At 35.7% G+C, this 20,004-nt stretch overlaps 1 protein-coding gene across 2 annotated transcripts in view; it reads right to left on the reverse strand.

Moving 5' to 3' along the window:
- The window catches only part of LOC136400341 (guanylate-binding protein 6-like), a 52,953-nt gene that overhangs the window by 22,754 nt on the left and 10,195 nt on the right, over nt 1-20,004 (reverse strand). The window contains exons 2-5 of one of the 2 annotated variants that reach the window (XM_066376846.1): nt 18,814-19,009; nt 15,417-15,544; nt 14,337-14,446; nt 13,953-14,149 (exon numbers count right to left, since the gene is read on the reverse strand). In XM_066376846.1, the coding sequence (XP_066232943.1) occupies nt 13,953-14,149; nt 14,337-14,446; nt 15,417-15,544; nt 18,814-19,003 (625 nt within the window). In that variant the 5' untranslated portion in view covers nt 19,004-19,009. The remainder of the gene's footprint in view (nt 1-13,952; nt 14,150-14,336; nt 14,447-15,416; nt 15,545-18,813; nt 19,010-20,004) is intronic. The other variant, XM_066376847.1, reaches the window with a different exon arrangement.

The following is a 20,004-nucleotide window of genomic DNA, read 5'->3' on the forward strand; positions in this document are numbered from 1 at the left end:
AGGTTGGATTTTTATCAAATGCTTTTTCTGCATCTATTGATATTATCATGTGATTTTTATCCTTCCTTTTTGTTCATGTGATGAATCACATTGATTGATTTGCAAATATTGTACCAGCCTTGCCTCTCCAGAATAAATCCCACTTGATTATGATGTATGATTTTCTTCATGTATTGCTGGATCTGGGTTGCTAATATTTTGTTGAGAATTTTAGCATTCAAATTCATCAGGGATATTGGCCTATAGTTTTCTTTCTTTGTAGTGTCTTTACCTGGTTTTGGAATGAGGATTATGCTCACCTCATAAAACCAGCTTGGATGTTTTCCCTCCTCTTGAATTTTTTGAAATAGCTTGAGAAGGCTAGGTCTTAGTTCTTCTCTGAATATTTGGTAAAATTCACCTGTGAAGCCATCTGGTCCAGGACTTTTGTTTGCTGGGAGTTTTTTGATAATTGTTTCAATTTCATTTGTTGTAATCAGTTTGTTTAGGTTTTCTGATTCTTCCAGATTGAGTTTTGGAAGATTATGTGTTTCTAGAAATTTATCCATTTAGCCTAGGTTGCTCAATTTTTTGACATACAGATCTTCATAGTATTTTCTTACAATCCTTCATATTTCTTTGGTGTCAGTTGTTACTTCTCCTCTCTCATTTCTAATTTTATTTATTTGAGTCCTCTCTCTGTTTCTCTTGATGAGTCTGGTTATAGGTTCAATTTTGTTTACCTTTCCAAAGAATCATCTCTTGGTTTCTTTGATTTTCTGTATTTTTTTTTTAGCCTATATGTCATTTATTTCCTCTCTGATTTTTATTATTTCCTTCTTTCTACTTCTTCTGGCCTTTATTTGTTGGTCTTTTTCTAGTTTTTAGATGCAGGGTTAAGTTGTGTCTCTGAGCTTTTTTTTTTTTTGCCTCTCACTGCTTTTGCTGTGTGTCATAAATTTTGAGTTGTATATTCATTTACATTTGTTTCAAGAAAATTTTTTATTTCTTTTTTTGATCTCTTTGTTAACCCATTCATTGTTTAATAACATGCTATTTCACCTCCAATTGTTTGAATGTTTTTCAGTTTTTCTATTGTAATTGATTTCTAGTTTCATGCCATTGTGATCAGAGAAGATTCTTGATATAATTTCAATCTTCTTAAATTTATTGAGACTCGTTTTATTTCCTAACATGTGGTCTATCCTAGAGAATGTACCATGAGCACTTGAAAAGAATGTAAATTCTGCTGCTTTGTGGTGAAATGTTCTGAAGATATCTATTAAATCCAGTTGATCTAGTGTGTCATTTAAGGCTGTTGTTTCTTTGTTAATTTTCTGTCTGGAGGATCTATCCATTGATGTTAGTGGGGTATTAAAATGCCCTACTATTATAGTACTGCTGTTGATCTTGCCTTTATGTCCATCAGAATCTGCTTTATATATTTAGGTTCTCCTATATCAGGCACATAGATATTTACAACAGTTATATCCTCCTGTTGGATTGCTCCCTTTATCATTATGTAGTGACCTTCTTTATCCCTTATTATAGCCTTTGTTTTAAAATCTATTTTGTCAGATATAAGTACTGCTGCTCCAGCTTTTTTTTCATTTCCATTTGCATGAAATAGATTTTTCATCCTTTCAGTTTTAGTCTATGTGTATCTATTTTTCTGAGTTGGGTCTCTTGTAGACAGCATATGTATGGGTCCTGTTTTCTTATCCTTGCAGTTACCTTATGTCCTCTAATTGGAGCATTTAATCCATTTACATTTAAGATAACTATTGATATGTAGTTGATTTTTGCCATTTTATTCTTTAAAACTATAATTCTTTTTTTCTCGATTTTTTTCTCCTTTGCTTTTTTACAGCAGGTTCCTTAAAATTTCTTGTAGTACTGGTTTGGTTATAATCAGTTCTGTGAGTTTTTTTTTTTTTGGGGGGGGGAAACTTTTTATTTCTACTTCAATTTTAAATGATAGCCTTGCTGGATAAAGAATTCTTGGTTGTAGGTTCTTGCTTTGCATCACTTTAAATATTTCTTGCCAATCCTTTCTGGCCTCAAGTGTTTCTGTTGAGAAGTTGGATGTCATTCTTATGGGGCCTCCTCTGTAGGTAATTAACTGCTTTTTTTCCTTGCAGCTTTTAGTAGTCTTTCTTTGTCTCTTAACTTTGTTACTTTAATTATGATGGCTTGGTGCAGGCCTCCTTGGGTTCCCCTTTAATGGGACTCTCTGTGCTTCTTAAACTTGTGTGAATTTTTCCTTCATCAATTTAGAGAAGTTTTCAGCAATAATTTCTTCAAACAGGTTCTCTAACACTTGTTTGTTCTCTTCTCCTAAAGGAACCCCTATGATGTGGATGTTGTTTATCTTCATGTTGTCACATAGCTCTCTTAGAGTTTCCTCAGACTTTTCGAGCTTCTTTTCTTTTTACTGCTCTGCTTCTATGCTTTTGTGTATCTCATTCTCTAAATCACTGATTCGATCCTCTGCTTCATCCAGCCTGCTGTTATTTTCTTATAGTGGAGTCTTCATTTCTGATATCATATGTGTCATTTCTGACTGGTTCTTTTTAATGATTTCAATACTTTTTTTTGATTATTGCTACCTCTTTATTTAGTGCTCATTATGTCCATCTGTTGTTGCTCTAAGATCCTTGTGCATCCTAAAAATTATTGTTTTAAACTCTGCATCTGGTGTTTTAGTTAATTCCATCTCATTCAGTTCTTTTTCTGGGGATTTCTCTTGTTGATTCATTTGGGCAACATTTTTATCTTTGCCCATTTTGTCTGTATATTAGATAGCACTGTCTGACTTTGCAATTTTGTGTGGTCTTTATGAAGAAGATGGGCTCTGTGGTACTGTCCTCCTGACCAGTTGTGTTCCTTGTTCTAGGATGCTTTTTGAGGGTACTATTTTCCCTCCTGTTGTATGTATTAGATGCAGTTGGTCCTTTCATGGGTATGGTAATCTCTTCAGGCTGGCTGGCTCTAAAGGTCAATCTTAATCATGTGTATTACACACTGTGCAATGTCTTTCTTATTGGGGTATTTATTCTCCATAGTGTCTAGTGCCTGCTAGACTTACTTTTGTGTATGTTGCTTGTGTAAGTAGTTGAGCCTAGGGTTGGTGCTGTCTGCCACCCCCTACCAGTAGTGTTGGCTCTAGTTTGTCTTGTGTTGATGACAGCTGTTGTTTATAACCCGCTGTGGGCTACTGGTCTGCAGCTACTGCAATTTTTGCTGTTTGTGTCTGTGTTTTCTGAGCCTGGGTACTGTGTGAGGGGCCAACCTTTTTATTCAGGATCAGCTTCTTCCTGCTTAGAGATGATAACAGCTCCATAAAAGCCCCAAGCTCTGTAAGACTTATCTCCAATTTTCAGCTTCTCTTCCTCTTCTAGCTGCCTTGGCTTCCCACAGAGTCTTCTGTAGTAAGACTGTAGTGTGGGCTAAGATTGGCCTCACCCAACCAACCCTTCTACAGGTTGCATGCTTGGTGGATTAAGGCAGCTGAGGTTGTGAATACAACATTTGTGGGACCTCCTACTTCATGCGTATCTTGGTCAGGAGCTCAGTACGGGGAATGTGGCCCCTACTAAACAGTTTTATCCCTCAGCCACTAATGGATACTCAAATTTTATTTCTCCCCAACAAGGTGAGCAGCAGGTTCAGACTAAGTGTGGCTGACAGTCTCCTCTGCAGAAGTTCATTCAGCTGGTGAGACCTTAGTCTCAAGGAGGAAGACTGAGAGATTCCTTTCCTGGTGCTGGCTGTGCCCCTACAAATGGTGGCTAAGTCCCTTAACCAGATCCAGTGATAGACTCATAGGGGCACACATGTTAAATGTCCATGCACCAAGCCTCTCTCCCTTCCCCTTGAGGAATCTAGCCTAGAAGAACAGATTATCCAGTGCCCAGGCTGGCTGACTGTGAAGCTCCATCCTATCCTATGCACATGATCCACCTTGCCGCTGCTGATCACAGAGAGTGGAACTCACCTCACATGGGCCAGGTGTGAGGAGTTTTTCCTTAGGATACTATCATAGCAAAGGTTGTGAGGTCCTGAACCAATGCTTTCTGCACCTGGCCCCTGGATGTGCCAGCCCTGGGCCTCCCAAACAGTAACCCAGCACAGACCTGTGGGAGACACTGCCCATGACTGGCCCTTAGCTACTTTCATAGAGCTACAAGCAATTAAGAGTTTGTGGCTGCCTCTGCTATACCCAGGTGTACATGGAAATACCAAGCTGCATTTCTAGGCTGGCTTTTACCTACACTGGGCCTGGGGGAAGGTCTGCTCAAATAGTCACATTTCCCTGAGTCCTGCCTTTTGCAGCCTCTGTCTGCTGGCTGCTTGTTGGGTTTAGCTTTTAAAAAAACCTCTGCTAGAGTCAAGAGCCTGCAGCAATTCAGGGATTAGGAAGGGTGATGGGTGTGGCTCTGCCCTTTGGCCCCAAGTGTCAGTGTGTTCAGTCTTTTTTCACAGACTTCGGTAGGGTGTGGCCCCGGGAGTCTGGTGGATGTGGCCTCTGAGACCCAGAAGTGTGGTCTTCCACTCTTCAGACAGTTTCAAGTGTGTCTACCATGAGGTAGAAGCACCAGTCATAGACTCAGGAGAGTGTGTATGGGGGAGCTCTGGTCTCAACACCAGAAAACTGAGTCACTAATGTGCCCCCTGCTTCCTGGCCTATATGAAAGACCTGTCACCATGACTGGGGTATGTGAGACTCCCGAGAGAAGGGCAGCTGCTTTTCCTCAGGCTGATGACATTCTGAGGTGATTGCCCCACTCAAGAAAATGGCGACTGCAGTACTGGAGAATGACTGAGCACAGGGATTCTGGTGGCTGGCCCCCACAGTGTCTCTTCCTGGGCCTCCAACTTTACACTCTCCTCACACAACTCCAGTCCTCTCAGCTCTCCCTCAACCCCCTGATCCCCAAGTGGCTGTGAACGAGGTTTTCTGTGCAGACCCTTTTAGACCAAGTCTGTGTCCGAGAGTTCTGTCTCTTTCTTGCAGACAGAAACCCTGCTCTTTTCACAGCTAAATGCTGTCTAAGTTTCTCCTCTAGGCTCTGGGGCTCTATTGGGGCTCTGGTCCTGGGCCTGGGCACCCACACCTCTGAAGGCCAACCTCCCACAGTGAGAGTCCTTCCAGACCCTTAGCTACAGCTCGCTCCTGGGATCTGGGTAGCCCTTTCTGTGTCTCCGCCCTTTCTACCAGTTTCAGTTTGGCTTCTTCTGTGATCCTTGGTTATAGACTCTGCTTAGTTTAGTCCAAAGTTGGCTTTGCAAGATGATTGTTTTTAAACTAAGTTGTAATTCAATTTGGTCCTGAGAGGTGGCAATTGGAATGCCCGCCTACTCTGTTGCTATCTTTGTTCTCCAGTTCTAAAAGTTTTAGCCAGAGCAATTAGACAAGGGAAATAAATAAAAGGCATTCATATCAGGAAAGAAGTAAAGGTATCATATTTTGCAGATGATATGAGCCTGTACATAGAAAACCCCAAAGACTCCAATAAAAAACTATTAAAAACAGTAAACCAATAGAGTAAAGTCTCAGGATACAAAATCAATGTATAAGTCTATTGCTTTCCTATATGCCAGCAATGAAACTTCAGAAAATGAACACACACACACACACACACACACACACACACACACACACACACACCTAATTCCTTTTACATTTGCAACAAAAATATAAAATACCTAGAAAAAAACTTAACAAAAGATGTGAAAGACCTATATACTGAAAATTACAAGAAAAAGAAATAGAAAAAGACACAATAAAATGGAAAAATATTCCATGTTCATGGATTGGAAGAATCAACATAGTTAAATAGGCCATATTACCAAAGCAATGAACAAATTTAATGCAATTCCATTAAAATACTGTCATTTTTAAAAGAAATAGAACATAAAATCACCAGATTTGTATAGAAAATTGCCAAGTAGCCAAAGCAATCCTGAGGAAAAAGAATGAAGTGGAGGTATCATACCATTTGACTTTAAATTATACTATTGGGCCATGATAATCAAAACAGCATGGTATCGTGCTGTGCAAGAGGTACAGTACACTGTTGGAAATACTCACAGATGGATTTTAAGGGTAAATTTATCATGATTAATAACAATAAAAAAAATCAAGGCAAAATAAAAAGGGGTTTGAAGTTATGTAACCTAAAGTAGAATTAAGAAAAAGAATCAATGTAACAATGAGCTATACAACATCACCAGATAATGAAACATCAGCCTGGTTTCTAGAGTAGTAGTTAAAGCAATAGACTAAGAAAAACAGAATTATGAGTATGTACAAATCTCACCAAACTGTGGAGGAACAGATTCCCAAACCGGGAAGTGTCAGCCTGGACTCCTAAGTCAGCCATCACCTTGCACATCAATGAGGAAGAGTTAGAGCTTCACGGGTGGTATAAAACCCTACCTTTTTTATGGGAAAATTTTGGCTGGAGGCTATTACACAGGGTCCTTCATGCATATATCCTCTAGGAATAAAAAAAAGGTCACCAAAAATCATAATAATTAACTAGACTAGCAATTAAGTGATAAGAACATCCTCTCTGGCTTCCAGGAAATCTGCAGCAGGACATCTTATCCCACCCTAAGTAATGATTCAGTCATTCTTGTAATCATTTTTTGTGACCTTTATTGTTCATGTTCAATTGAGTTCAATTTCATATATTTTTTACATACTGTTCCTCCACAGATATTGGCAGAACAACAGACATACAGACCAATGGAACAGAATCAAGAGCCCAAAAATAAAACCACATGTATATAGGCAAATAATATTTGACAAAGAAGCCAAAAACATACAACAGAGAAAAGAAAGCCTCTCAATAATGGTGCTGAAAAAATTGGAAAGCCACATGCAATAGAATGAAACTTGACTACACTTAGTCCCCATGCACAATGATTTATTCAAAATGGAATAAAGACCTAAACATAAAATATGAAACAAGAAATTACACAGAAGAAAACATAGGTATTAAACTTATGAACCTTGATTATAGAGAACAATTTATGAATTTGACCCCAAAGGCAAGGGAAGTAAAGGCAACAATGAATGAATGGGACTATATCAAACTAAAAAGCTTCTACACAGCAAAAGAAATCAGCAACAAAACAAAAAGGCAGCCAAACCCAATGGGAGATAATATTTGTAAACAACAGCTCTGATAAGGGATTAATATTTAAAATATATAAAGAACTCACAAAGATTAACAACAAATAAGCAAACAATCCAATAAAAATATGGGGAGAGAACCTATACAGACACTTCTCCCAAGAAGACATAGAAATGGCCAACAGATATATAAAGAAAATGCTCATCTTCACTAGCTATTAAAGAAATGCCAATCAAAACTACAATAAGATACCAGCTCACACATGTTAGATAGGCTATTGAGAAGACAGGTACTAATAAGTGTCAGATAGGCTGTAGAGAAAAAGGAATCCTTATTCACTGCTGGTGGGAATGCAAACTGGTACCACCATTGTGGAAGAAAGTATGGTAGTTCCTCCAAAAATTAAGAATAGAACTACCATATGACCTGGCAATCCCTTTACTGGGTATCTACCCCTAAAACTAAAAAACATTGGTATGTAAAGACACATGCACTCCCATGTTCATCGCAGCATTATTCACAGTGGCAAAGACATGGAAACAACCAAAGTGTCCTTTAATAGAGGATTGGATAAAGAAAATGTGGTACATATACACTATGAAATACTACTCAGTCATAAGAAATGATGATATATTACCATTTACAAAACATGGATGGACCTTGATAACATTATACTGAATGAAATAAGTAAATCAGAAAAAGCTAAGAACTATATGATTTTACACACAGGTGGGATATAAAACTGAGGCTCATGGACATAGATAAAAGTGAAGTGGTTACCAAAGGGAGGGGGTTGTGGGAAAGCAAGTGGGGTAAGTGGAGTAAGGAGGAACAAATATGTGATGACAGAGAGTGATTTGACTCTGGGTGATGGGAACACAACGTAATCAACAGATCAAAGGTTACAGAAATGTTTGCCTGAAATCTATGTACTTATTGATTAATTTCATCTAGTTAAATTTAATTTTCCAAATAAAAAATAAAGTCAATTAACAAAAAAGAAGAATCCTGTGAACAATTATATGCCAACAAATTGGACAACCTAGAATAAATGGATAAATTTCTAGCAACATACAACCTTCTAAGACTAAATTTGAAAGAAAAAGAAAATCTGAACAGACAGTTTGTAACAGAATTGAATCTGTAATCAGAAACTCCCAACAAACCAAAGTCAAGGATCAGAAGGGACCACTTCTAAAGAAGAATTAATAGCTTCTTTCTCAAACTAGTCCAAAAAATTCAAGAGGAAAGAGTGTTGCCAAACTCATTTTACAGAGTCCTCATTACCAAATACCAGTAGCAGACAAAAACATTACAAAAGAATTACAGTTGACCCTTAAACAAGGTGGAGGTTAGTGGTGCTGGACAATGTGTTCTCAAAAACCCATGTATAACTTTTGACTCCTTAAATCTTAAATGCTAAAAGTCTACTGTTCATTGGAAGCCTTACTAATAACATAGTTAATTAACACATATTTTTGTATTTTATATGTATTATATTTTGTATTCTTGCAATAAAGTAATCTAGAGAAAGAAAAATATTAAAGAAAAGAAAGGAAGAGAGAATACATTTGCTGTATTTATTTTAAAAAATCTGAGTATAAGTGAAACCATGAAGTTCAAAACAGTGCTGTTCAAGGATTAACCACAAAGACCAATATCCCTAATGAATGTATTTAGAAAACTTCTCAACAAAATATTAACAAACAAAATTCAACAACACATTAAAAGAATCATGCACCATGATCAAGTGAGATTCCAGGGATGTTCACAAATTAATCAATATAATGCACCATATAAATAAAACCAAGGGTAAAAATCATATTCTTTCAATAGATTCACCAAAAAAAGTGTTTGAAAAAATTTAGCATCCTTTTATGTTTAAACATCTTAACAAAATCTTAAAGAAGGAACATAACTCAATATAATAAAGGTCAGTATGCAAATGTGCAGCTCACATCATACTTAATGATGAAAAAAATGAAAGCTTTCACTTTCAAAGAAAGAATAAGACAGGATGCCCACTCTCATCAGTTATAATCAACATACGATTGAAAGTCCTATCCGCAGCAGCAGAGAAGAAAAAGAAATAACGAGTATTCAAATCAAAAAGAAAGAAGTAACACTGTCACTATTTGCAGATGACATGATACCATATACAGAAAACCCTAAAGACTACACCAAAATTTATCAGAAATAATCAATGATTTTAGTAGCTTCAGAGTACAAAATTAATATTCAGACATCTGTTGCATTTTAATATACTAATAAGGGATTAGAAGAAAATGCTAGAAAAATATGATTTATAATTATACCAAAACCAATAAAATACCTAAAAATATATGTAATCAAGGAGGCAAAAAATCTATACTATAAAAAATATAAGATATTACTGAAAGAAACTGAAGAAAACACAAATAAATAGAAAGATATATTATGCTTATTGATAGGAAAAAGCAATATTGTTAAAAAATCCATACTAGCCAAAACAACCTACAATTTAAGGCAATCACTATGAATGTCAATAACATTTTTTTCACAGAACAAGAGCAAATATTTCTAAAACCTATATGGAACCACAAAAGACCCAGAATAGCCAAATCAATCTTGAGAAAAAAAAACAAACAAACTTGGAGGTATCATACTCCCTTATTTAAAACTATATTATAAAGCTATATTAATCAAACAGTAAGTTATAGATACAAAAATAGATATATAGATCAATGATGCAGAACAGAAAACCCAGAAGTAAACCCACAGTGATATATAAATAATTAATCTACAACAAGGGAAACCAGAATATAAAGTGGGGAAATAACAGTCCCTTCAATAATTGGTGTTGGGAAAACTGGATATATATAAAGAATCTTGACAACTTTCTTACAACATATATAACAATATATTCAAAACAAACTGACTTAAATGTGAGACCTGAAACCATAAATCTCCTACAAGTAAATACAGTCAGTAAACACCATGACAGTGTCCTGTTGTCCATGATACAATTATGTTTTGGATTTAACACCAAAAGCAAAGGTAACAAAAGCAAAAATAAACAAATGGGCCTGTATCAAACTAAAATCCTTTCTACAGCAAAGGAAACCATCAACAAAATGAAAAGACAGCCTATTGAATGGGAGAAGATATTTCAAATGACATACCCAATAAGGGGTTAATATCCAAAATATTTAAGGAACCAATAAAACTTAACATAAAAACTAACAATCTGGTTACTAGATCTATCTTGGTGATCACATTATAAGGTATATATAAATATAATATCATCATGTTGCACACCTAAAAGTAATACAATATTGTGTGCCAACCTCACTTAAAAACAAATATAAATAATATTTTAAATAAAAAAATATGAAGATAATTTAAAAGATTTATGGGGCAACATTAAGTTTACTAAAATTTGCAATATAAAAATCTCAGATGGAGAAAAAAGAAAAGAACAAAAAACTAATTTGAAAAAAAATGGTTGAAAACTTCCCTAACCTGAGGAGGGAAACAGACTTCCAGATCCAAGAAACACATAGAGTTCCAATAAGGTGAACCCAAAGAAACTTAAACTAAGACATATTATAATTAAAGTATCAAAAGATAAAGACAAGGAGAGAATTTCAAAAGCAGCTGGAAAAAAATAACTTGTTATGTACAGGAAAACCCCTATAAAACTGTAAGCAGATTTATTTAGCAGAAATTTTGCAGGCCAGAAAACAGGATCAAGATTTATTCAAAGTGCTGAAAGACAATAACATACAGCCAAGAATACTCTACCCAGTAACTTACCATTCAGAATTGAAGGAGAGATAAGAGTTTTGCAGGCAAACAAAAGCTAAAGGAGTTCATCACCATTAAACTGTCCTTAAAAGAAATGTTAAATAAAATTCTTTAAGATGAAAAAAAAGTGTACTAGTTAGTAACAAGAAAACATGAAAGTATAAATATTACTGGTAAATGTAACTATATAGTAGAGGTAGTGACTGAATCACAAAGCAAGTATGAAACTTAAAGAAACAAGTAATAATAATTATGGCAACAATAATTAAGGCATACTCAAGATAAAAAGATTTAAAATGTGGTATAAAAATATAAAACATAGTGGGGGTAGGGGGACTAAAAATGTAGAGTTTAGAATGTGTTCAAATGGAAATTGTTATCAGCTTAAAACAGATTGTTATAAATATATTCTTGTAGATCAAACTTACGGTAATCACAAAACAAAAACTTATAATAGACACAGAAAAGATAATGAGAAATGAATCCAACCATGTCTCTAAAGAAAGTCATCAAACCACAAAAGAAGGAAGGAAGAAAAGAAGAAAGAAAGGAAGAAAAGAAGAAAGGAAGGGAGGAACTACAAAATGGCTAGAAAATAAAATAAACAAAATAGCAATAAGTACATATCTGTCAATAATACTTTAAATGTAAATGGACTAATTCTTCAGTCAAAAGAAATAGAGTTGTTAAGTGAATAAAAAGGCAAGACCCATCTATATGCTGCCTACAAGAGACATACTTCAGATGTAGGGGTACCACAGGCTGAAAGTGAAAGGATGATTAAAAGTTAATCCATGCAACTGAAAACAAAAAAACAAAAAAAACAAAAAAACCCAAAAATTGGAGGCAGCAATACTTAGACAAAATAGGCTTTCAGACAAAGACTGTAATAAGAGACAAAAACGGGCAGGCATTACATGTTGGGGTCAACACAACAGATGAATATAAATTTGTAGTTACTCATGCTTTTAAATATATAAAGCTATTATGAACTGACCTAAAGGGAGCAATATAATAACAGTAATGATGTGAATGTCTCACTTATATCAATGGATTGCTCATGTAGACAGAAAATCAATAGAGAAAAAAGCACCTGAAATTACACATTAGATCAGATGAATTTAACAGATCTATACAGAACATTTTACATAAAAATGTCAGACACATGTTCTTTTCAAGCACACATGGATTCTCTAGGATCTACCATTGATTAGGTCACAAAAAATCCTAATAAATTTAGAAAGATTGAGTTCATATCAAGCAACTTTTTGTCCACAATGGTAGAAAACAACAACAACAAAAAATCAATTACAAGAAGAAAACTGGGGCCCTGGCTGGTTGGCTCAGCGGTAGAGCGTCAGCCTAGCGTGCGGAGGACCCGGGTTCGATTCCCGGCCAGGGCACACGGGAGAGGCGCCCATTTGCTTCTCCACCCCTCCGCCGCGCTTTCCTCTCTGTCTCTCTCTTCCCCTCCCACAGCCGAGGCTCCATTGGAGCAAGGATGGCCCGGGCGCTGGGGATGGCTCCTTGGCCTCTGCCCCAGGCGCTAGAGTGGCTCTGGTCGCAACATGGCGACGCCCAGGATGGGCAGAGCATCGCCCCCTGGTGGGCAGAGCGTCGCCCCTGGTGGGCGTGCCGGGTGGATCCCGGTCGGGCGCATGCGGGAGTCTGTCTGACTGTCTCTCCCTGTTTCCAGCTTCAGAAAAATTAAAAAAAAAAAAAAAAAAAAAAAAGAAGAAAACTGAAAATCTCACAAACAGGGAGATTAAACAATATGCTACTGAACAACCAATAACTGGGTCAATGAAGAAATCAAAGGAAATTAAAAAGTTCCTTGAAATAAATGAAAATGGAAATGGACATATAACATACCAAAACATGAGATTCATCAAAAGCTGTTCTGAGAGAGAAGTTCATAGTGATAAATGTTTCCCACAATAAACAAGAAAAACTCAAATAACCTAACTTTTCACCAAAGAAACTATAAAAAGATATAGCTGTATGAACACAGTAAATGTGCACTTCCATTTACAGCAATTATTCCTGAGAAATAGCTGATAGACAACTGAACAGCTTTTGCACAACACAGAGAGAGCCACCATGCACAGAAGATAGGAGAATTGTATGAGCTGTCTCAAATCTGAGGAAACTTATCAGTAATGGAGGAGCCTGTGACCACCATGAGGTCATGCCAGTGAAAGTTCTACCCAAGTTGTATGTCAATTATATCCCTATTTACAAAGAATAAAGAAAGAAAGAAAAGAGAGAGAGAGAGAGAGAGAGAGAGAGAGAGAGAGAAAGAAAGAAAGAAAGAGAAAGAAAGAAAGAGAAAGAAATGGAAGGAAGGAAGGAAGGAAGGAAGGAAGGAAGGAAGGGAGGGAGGGAGGGAGGGAGGGAGGGAGGGAGGGAGGGAAAGAAAGAGAAAGAAAGAAAGAAAAAGAAAGAAAGAAATATAAATTATCTTAGATAAAATTTTATTGTGAATAATTTCACTCTACATTAAGCCCCAGTCTTCTTGGGTGAGCTTATTAGCTATTCATAAGTGACACTGTACATTCATTTAAGAAAAACTGAACTACAATATGTACTATGCTAGTCACAAACTCTTAAAATAAAGCCAATTAAATTAAGTATTTATAAGCTATTACTAAGTGTTACATATTTTTCTTAGTTATAGAGAAACAAAAATGAATATGATAATTGTTACATTTGAGATGACTAATGGTATTACCAAACATTTGTTTGAAAACAAATCTGAGTGAAAACAATAGCCATTATATCAAATAAAAATAATGAATCTGTCAAAGGGGAACAGCACATACTGGAGTTAGAAAAACATTTTGTTCTGAATGTTAAAGGATTTGTAGAATGTGGACATGAAGAAACTATAGTCATTAGAACTTACCAATGAATAACAACCTAGGTCCCAGTAACCTAGGGCTCGATCTAGTCTTAAGATATGCAACTCCTAGAGATAATAAACAGTGTTTATTCCTTCCCACCCTCTATTGGACCATCCACTGCTGAGCCATGCTCTGTTACCTGGAATCAGCTTCAAGGCATTCTCCAGGTACTGATCTTCTGTGATAGGTTGACCATTTAACTTCAGCTCCAGGGTGAAATCCCGTACAGTCCAGATAAAGTCTGGGAAGAAACTCACAAAATCTGTGGAATCTTTTACTTCACGCTGGGTGGGGGAGGACTTTGCCCTGATGAGTTCTGTGAGCTCTGTCACATAACTAGGACCTGGCTAAGGAAAAATAATTTCCTACCCACCCTTCCTACATTTCCCTCAAAAAAATTATTATAAACATTATTATTTGCCCTGGGTTCCCTCTGTGCCACCAAAGGCCACTCAATCACAGGGAAGGGGAACTTAACTTGATCTCCATTCCCATCAATTTCTCAGTAAAACTGGGAGGATACTGTAGTTTCTCCAAGGCATCATGGTTGATGGTGCTCATGCTGTTGTAGACAAAGCAGCTACTCAGAAGTACAGCCAGGGCGAAGATCCATGAGTCATTCTTAGGATCGCCCTAGAAAACATGTTGAAAAACACTTAGAAGTCTTCTCCTCAGAAACTCATTCAGTTATTTGTTTAATTATTTTTTCATTTTTTATTTCAGATCATTGTGTTTGGTACAAAGAAAAAACTTTAAAATCAGAATTAAAGGCAAATCTCAGCTTTGGCAATTATATTAACATTTCTTGTGACCTCAGTTTCCTCATGTACAAAAGAATTCTAATAATACTTTCCTCAGAGTATCCTTTTTATTTGAATGGAATTAAATGAGATTATTTTGAACAATTAGCTATTCATAAGTGACACTGTACATTCATTTAAGAAAAACTGAACTACAATATGTACTATGCTATTCACAAACAAACTCTTAAAATAAAGCCAATTAAATTAAGTATTTATAAGCTATTACTAAGTGTTACATGTTTTTCTTAGTTATAGAGAAACAAAAATGAATATAATTGTTACATTTGAGATGACTAATGGTATTACCAAACATTTGTTTGAAAACAAATCTGAGTGAAAACAATAGCCATTATATCAAATAAAAATAATGAATCTGTCAAAAGGGAACAGCACATTCTGGAGTTAGAAAAACATTTTGTTTTGAATATTAAAGGATTTGTAGAATGTGGACATGAAGAAACGAGAGAAGCACGTTAAGTAGAAAAACCTGCAGAAACAAAATGAGAGTAGACTGCAATAAATAGTTATTTGGTCTGACTGACACAGAGCAGAAGGCAGGTAGAGAAGATATATAAAATTATTCACTTCAGTGCTCAAAAGCATCTTACCTAATATACCACATTTTAAAAAAATCTAACTTAATTATGAGTTTCAAAAGGGCCAAAGTCTGCTGTCTCATTCATTATAGTTGGATTTCAGCATTTCAAGAATAGATCACAATAGTTAAACTACAAAGGATCATAAAGAGATAAAGAGAAAATCTAGAATCAAAATGATCTGTTTGTGACTTTTTGTCTTACCTTTTCCACATCACCCAGGCCCTCGGTGTCCAGAAGAACCAGAGTGTGGTTTGGTTTGGACGGGTGCGGTACACACCACATCCAGATGCCCTTGGTTTCAGACTGCACTGTAGAGCCCAGAGGGAAACCTAAAAGAGATGGTAAAAGCAACATAAAGTGACAACAGATAGTCCAAGGAGTCCATGGGCTACATAGTCAGACATAAAGGGTTAAAAATCCCCTAGGATACAACATAGTGCTTTCTCCATTTCAAGGATGTCAAAATTTGTGTCATCTAACTCTTCATACATTTAGTGGTCATATTCTTTCACACACACACACACACACACACACACACACACACACACACACACCAATTTTATTTATTTATTTTTAAGTTTTCAATGATCATGACTCCCTGAAGAAGTTAAGCTAGTTGAGTGTACTATAATTAGATCAAGACCTTTCAATAGTCTGAAGAATGAACAAGACAATTTATTCAATAATTATTTAAGTACCTATTATATTCTAGGCATTGGGGATATTTCCAAGGCCCTGGAGATAAATTAGTTGTTAAAATGGATAGAAATACCTTCCCTTTGGAATCTTATTGTCAGTGAGTGCTAAGACCTTGCTAATTTACAACCAGTTAATGGATTGGTCTATGGAGAGACAGAAGTGGGTAAATAACAATAATAAATAGATAAATCAATCAATTAATAAATATACTTTTATAAGCCTTCTTAAAAATGTGGTTACATCTCACCTCTTACTTGTTTTAAAGATGTGACTCACAACTAATTTAAGAGATCCCAACAACTATTAAGACACTCTTTAAGAGAGATATCACATCACATTTATTCTGATTATTTTCTATTTTGGGAGAAAACAGAACTTCTCAGAGCCCTGCAGAGAACCAAAATAGAAAAAGTGTTGATGTGCGGTTGATGTCGCTCATTTTCTGCCTGTGAAATTCAGTATGTTGTCCTTTATTTTTCTCATGACTTATTTTATATTCTCAGTGTCAGATTCTCTTTACATCAAACTATACTCATGGGCTTTGTAGAATTTGGATATGTTTACCTAAAAGATATTCTGCAACACCAAGGTACTGTGTTCTAATCAGAATTTTCAGGAAGGCCAGCCAAAGCCACATAAAAATAACAGTGAGCTAAAAGATAAACATTTTAATTTATTTTTCTCTTATTCCATGAAAGAAGCATTTATTTTATGCTTACTATGTTCTATACACAAACTTGTTGCTGCAAATTTGTCAGCAAAGACTCCAGGTAAGGTTTTCTCCTTCACTGATTTTAATTTTAATATAAGTGAAAAATAAACAAGTAAATATATAAATACATAAACTATGTGATATTGTGTTAAATTTAAGTGGAGAGGCAGCATGAGACAGAATGGTCAAGGAAGATTTCTTAGGAAATTGACATTTGTGCAGAGCCTTGACTAAAAGGAGCTAGCTGGGTGGAGGAGCAACAAGCATTGCAGGCAGAGTGAACCAGAAGTGCAGTGACTTGGACATAGGAAAGGACTTGCAATTTGCAAAGGTAAAAAGGAGGCTGGTATGGCTTTAACATAACCAGTGGTAAAAATAATATTAAAGATGTGTTTGTAGAAATAGGAAAAACTAAGTCATAGAGGGCCACTGTGGAATACAGATTTTGTATAAGAATAATGCAAACTTAAGGAAAGCATTAAAAGCAACTAGATTAAACCTTGCTTGGTTGTATTAAAGAGAATTTATTACGGTTAAGTAAAAGTAAGGAAGACATTTAAGAAAAAAAAGTATTTCAGGTAAAGATGACACTGACTTACCATCATAAATAAAAATGTTAAAATAAAATTGTAGAGAAAGAGACTGATTTGAGATATGTTTAGTAAGACTAACAAGAGGACAGATGTATTAGCTGGGTGATAAACTAAGTGAGGAATATAAGGTTTGCACCTTGAGACTGGAAAATTGGTACCCAAATAGGAAAAAAATGATTGGAAAAGTAGTAAGTGTGCTGTTATTTTGCTTTGTATCATTTTTTTTCAGTATTGTTCTTTGTTTTTCTTTTTCATTGTATTTATTGGGGTGACACTGGTTAATAAAATTATATAGATTTCAGGTGTATAGTTCTATAATACATCATCACATCATCTATATATTGTATTGTATGTTCAACACCCCAAGTCAAGTTTCCTTCTATCACAAATTTATCCTCCTATACCTTCTTCTACCATAGCCCCTTTCCCTCTGTTAATCACCATACTGTTGTCTATGTTTATGAGTGGTATTTTTGTTATTATTTTCTTAATCCATTCACCTTTTCACCCAGCCCTGAAACACTCTTCACTTCTGACAGCTGTCAGTCTGTTCTCTATTATTATGAGTATGTTTCTATTTTGTTTAGTTTCTTCTGTTTGTCAGATTTTTCTTCTCAAAATAGGGATTGATCTAGACTTTTATTATGAACATGATGATTTTAAGTGGACAACTTTCAAAAAGAAGAAAATTAGTGGTTATTTGATAGTAAGTCTGAACATCAGAAGAGATATTAAGGTAAGAAATATCAATTACAGAGATATGGGGATAAAAGTGACATTTAATCCAAAGACTGGTTGAGACCACATAGAGAAAGTATGAATAGAGGAGAGAAAAGATCACAGTACCAAGGTGACTGGATGAATAGTTGCTGGTAAAAACGCTGAAGAGAACTAAACGCAGAGGTGGAAGGTACCCCCAAAGAGTGTAGTCCTTCAGAAGCGAAGGAAGAAAAGAATTTCAAGGAGCAGAAAGAATTCAACTAGAAGATATGATGTCAAACAGGGAACTAAGGTGGGTCCAAAGATGCATCTATTAAATCATACAAAATGGAAGTCATTGGTAAATATAACAAGAGTATTCAGTGGACTGTTAGGGTTAGAACCAGAGAGGAGTCAGAGAGAGGTGTTAAGAGAAGAAGTGAAAAAGAGAAAATTAAGATAAAATATTTTAGCTTGAAGAGGAATAAAAAGAAAAAAATGGGGTGATAGTCATAATGAAATATGGCGTCCAGGGAGAATATTTAACATGATAGATATTTATCAATCATCTTATTAGTTAATAAGAATATTAGAGTATAGAGAGCAAAATTTCATGGGGGAGACATAATTTCAAAAGTGCAATACCTGGTGGGTTAGAAAAGATGGCTCTGAGAACACTAGTATGGAAGATTTTTCTGTTATTGAAAGTAAAAACAATAGGAATGAGAATTAGGAACAACAAAAATCAAGTTGCAAGTTTAATGGTGAGAATTAGCTTTATTAATGTGTTTAATAAGAAATTTAGAGTCTCCTTTCATGTGACCATAGACAAGTGGTGAGAAGTTGAGATTCAGCTGGAGTTAACAAATTGCCTCTATCACAGGACTTCACTCACCCTTCTTTTCTCTTGCAAGACAGTTCATCAAATAGGATTTTCCTGTTCGGTACAGCCCAACGATGGCCACAACCACCACTTGTTGAGAAATCTTGTGAAGGATCTTTAATGCTTTCTTGTTCACCGACATCTGCTCATTCTTGTTTTCCACCAAACACATGGGAACCAACATGATGGGTCCAGATGCCATGGCAACCTGAAACCCCAAAAGAGTGTCTCTGTAGCAATAAGATAACAAACTCATTCTTTTCCTCAAGATTAATCAAAGAATGTGTACATCAGCAGAGGGCCTGTGGGACTTCTGTACTTCTCTATGGCACAGAATGTAAGTTAGCATTAGCAGACCACAGAGGAAAGGGCTTCCTCCACCATAATCTCCTATGATGATAGAGATCAAACAGCAGATATTACCAGCCTCCAAAGTTTTACTTTCATAATAAAAATAAAATCCAAGCAATGTTTTTCATCCAGTGAGAATCTACATTGTGCTGAGCTCTGTGACACATGCTTTACAAAGCTAACCTCACTGGTATTTATAAGAACCTTTCGAGTTTGGGTTTATAATACCCACTTTGTATATGTAGTAGATGAAGTTCAGAAAGACTGAGCAATATGCTCGAATTTATATGTGAATAAGTGGTAGATCTTAGAGTTGAAATCAGGGAAATCTGTGTCGCCATACCATGCTTTGCAATCATTTATCTGGCAGAATAATATTCCTCAGCAACACTGATTATTCCACATACTCCTAGATTAGTAATGTATAGGAGCTTCTATCGACTATCCTATACCAACAATACATTCTCTAATGTATTAGTGTGCTGAGATGGGTTTTCTTATATTTCTGCAGTTAGGCCCTCATTCCACATACCACCCAGCAGTTTCTGGACCAGGCTCTTACCTTGCATGATCCGTTTTTCATCAAGGGCTCCAGGTCACCTAGTATGTTTTGAATAGTATGACCTCATGTTTTCACTCCTTGTCTTTATTTAAATACACTGAATGAGTACCTATTATGCACCTGAAACTGTGCTTGTTTCCTGGGATAAAATTATTTATAAACTATGGTTTCTGCCCACAAAATTATACTATAGTAGCTGTATCAGGTAGTATTAAGTTTAGCTATGAGAAACAAAAAAAAAAATGGTTCATAAAGAATTATACTACTCTCTTACATAAATTTCAGGATTA

The sequence above is a fragment of the Saccopteryx leptura genome, chromosome 3 (genome assembly GCF_036850995.1).
Source record: "Saccopteryx leptura isolate mSacLep1 chromosome 3, mSacLep1_pri_phased_curated, whole genome shotgun sequence".
NCBI classification, from domain to species: domain Eukaryota; kingdom Metazoa; phylum Chordata; class Mammalia; order Chiroptera; family Emballonuridae; genus Saccopteryx; species Saccopteryx leptura.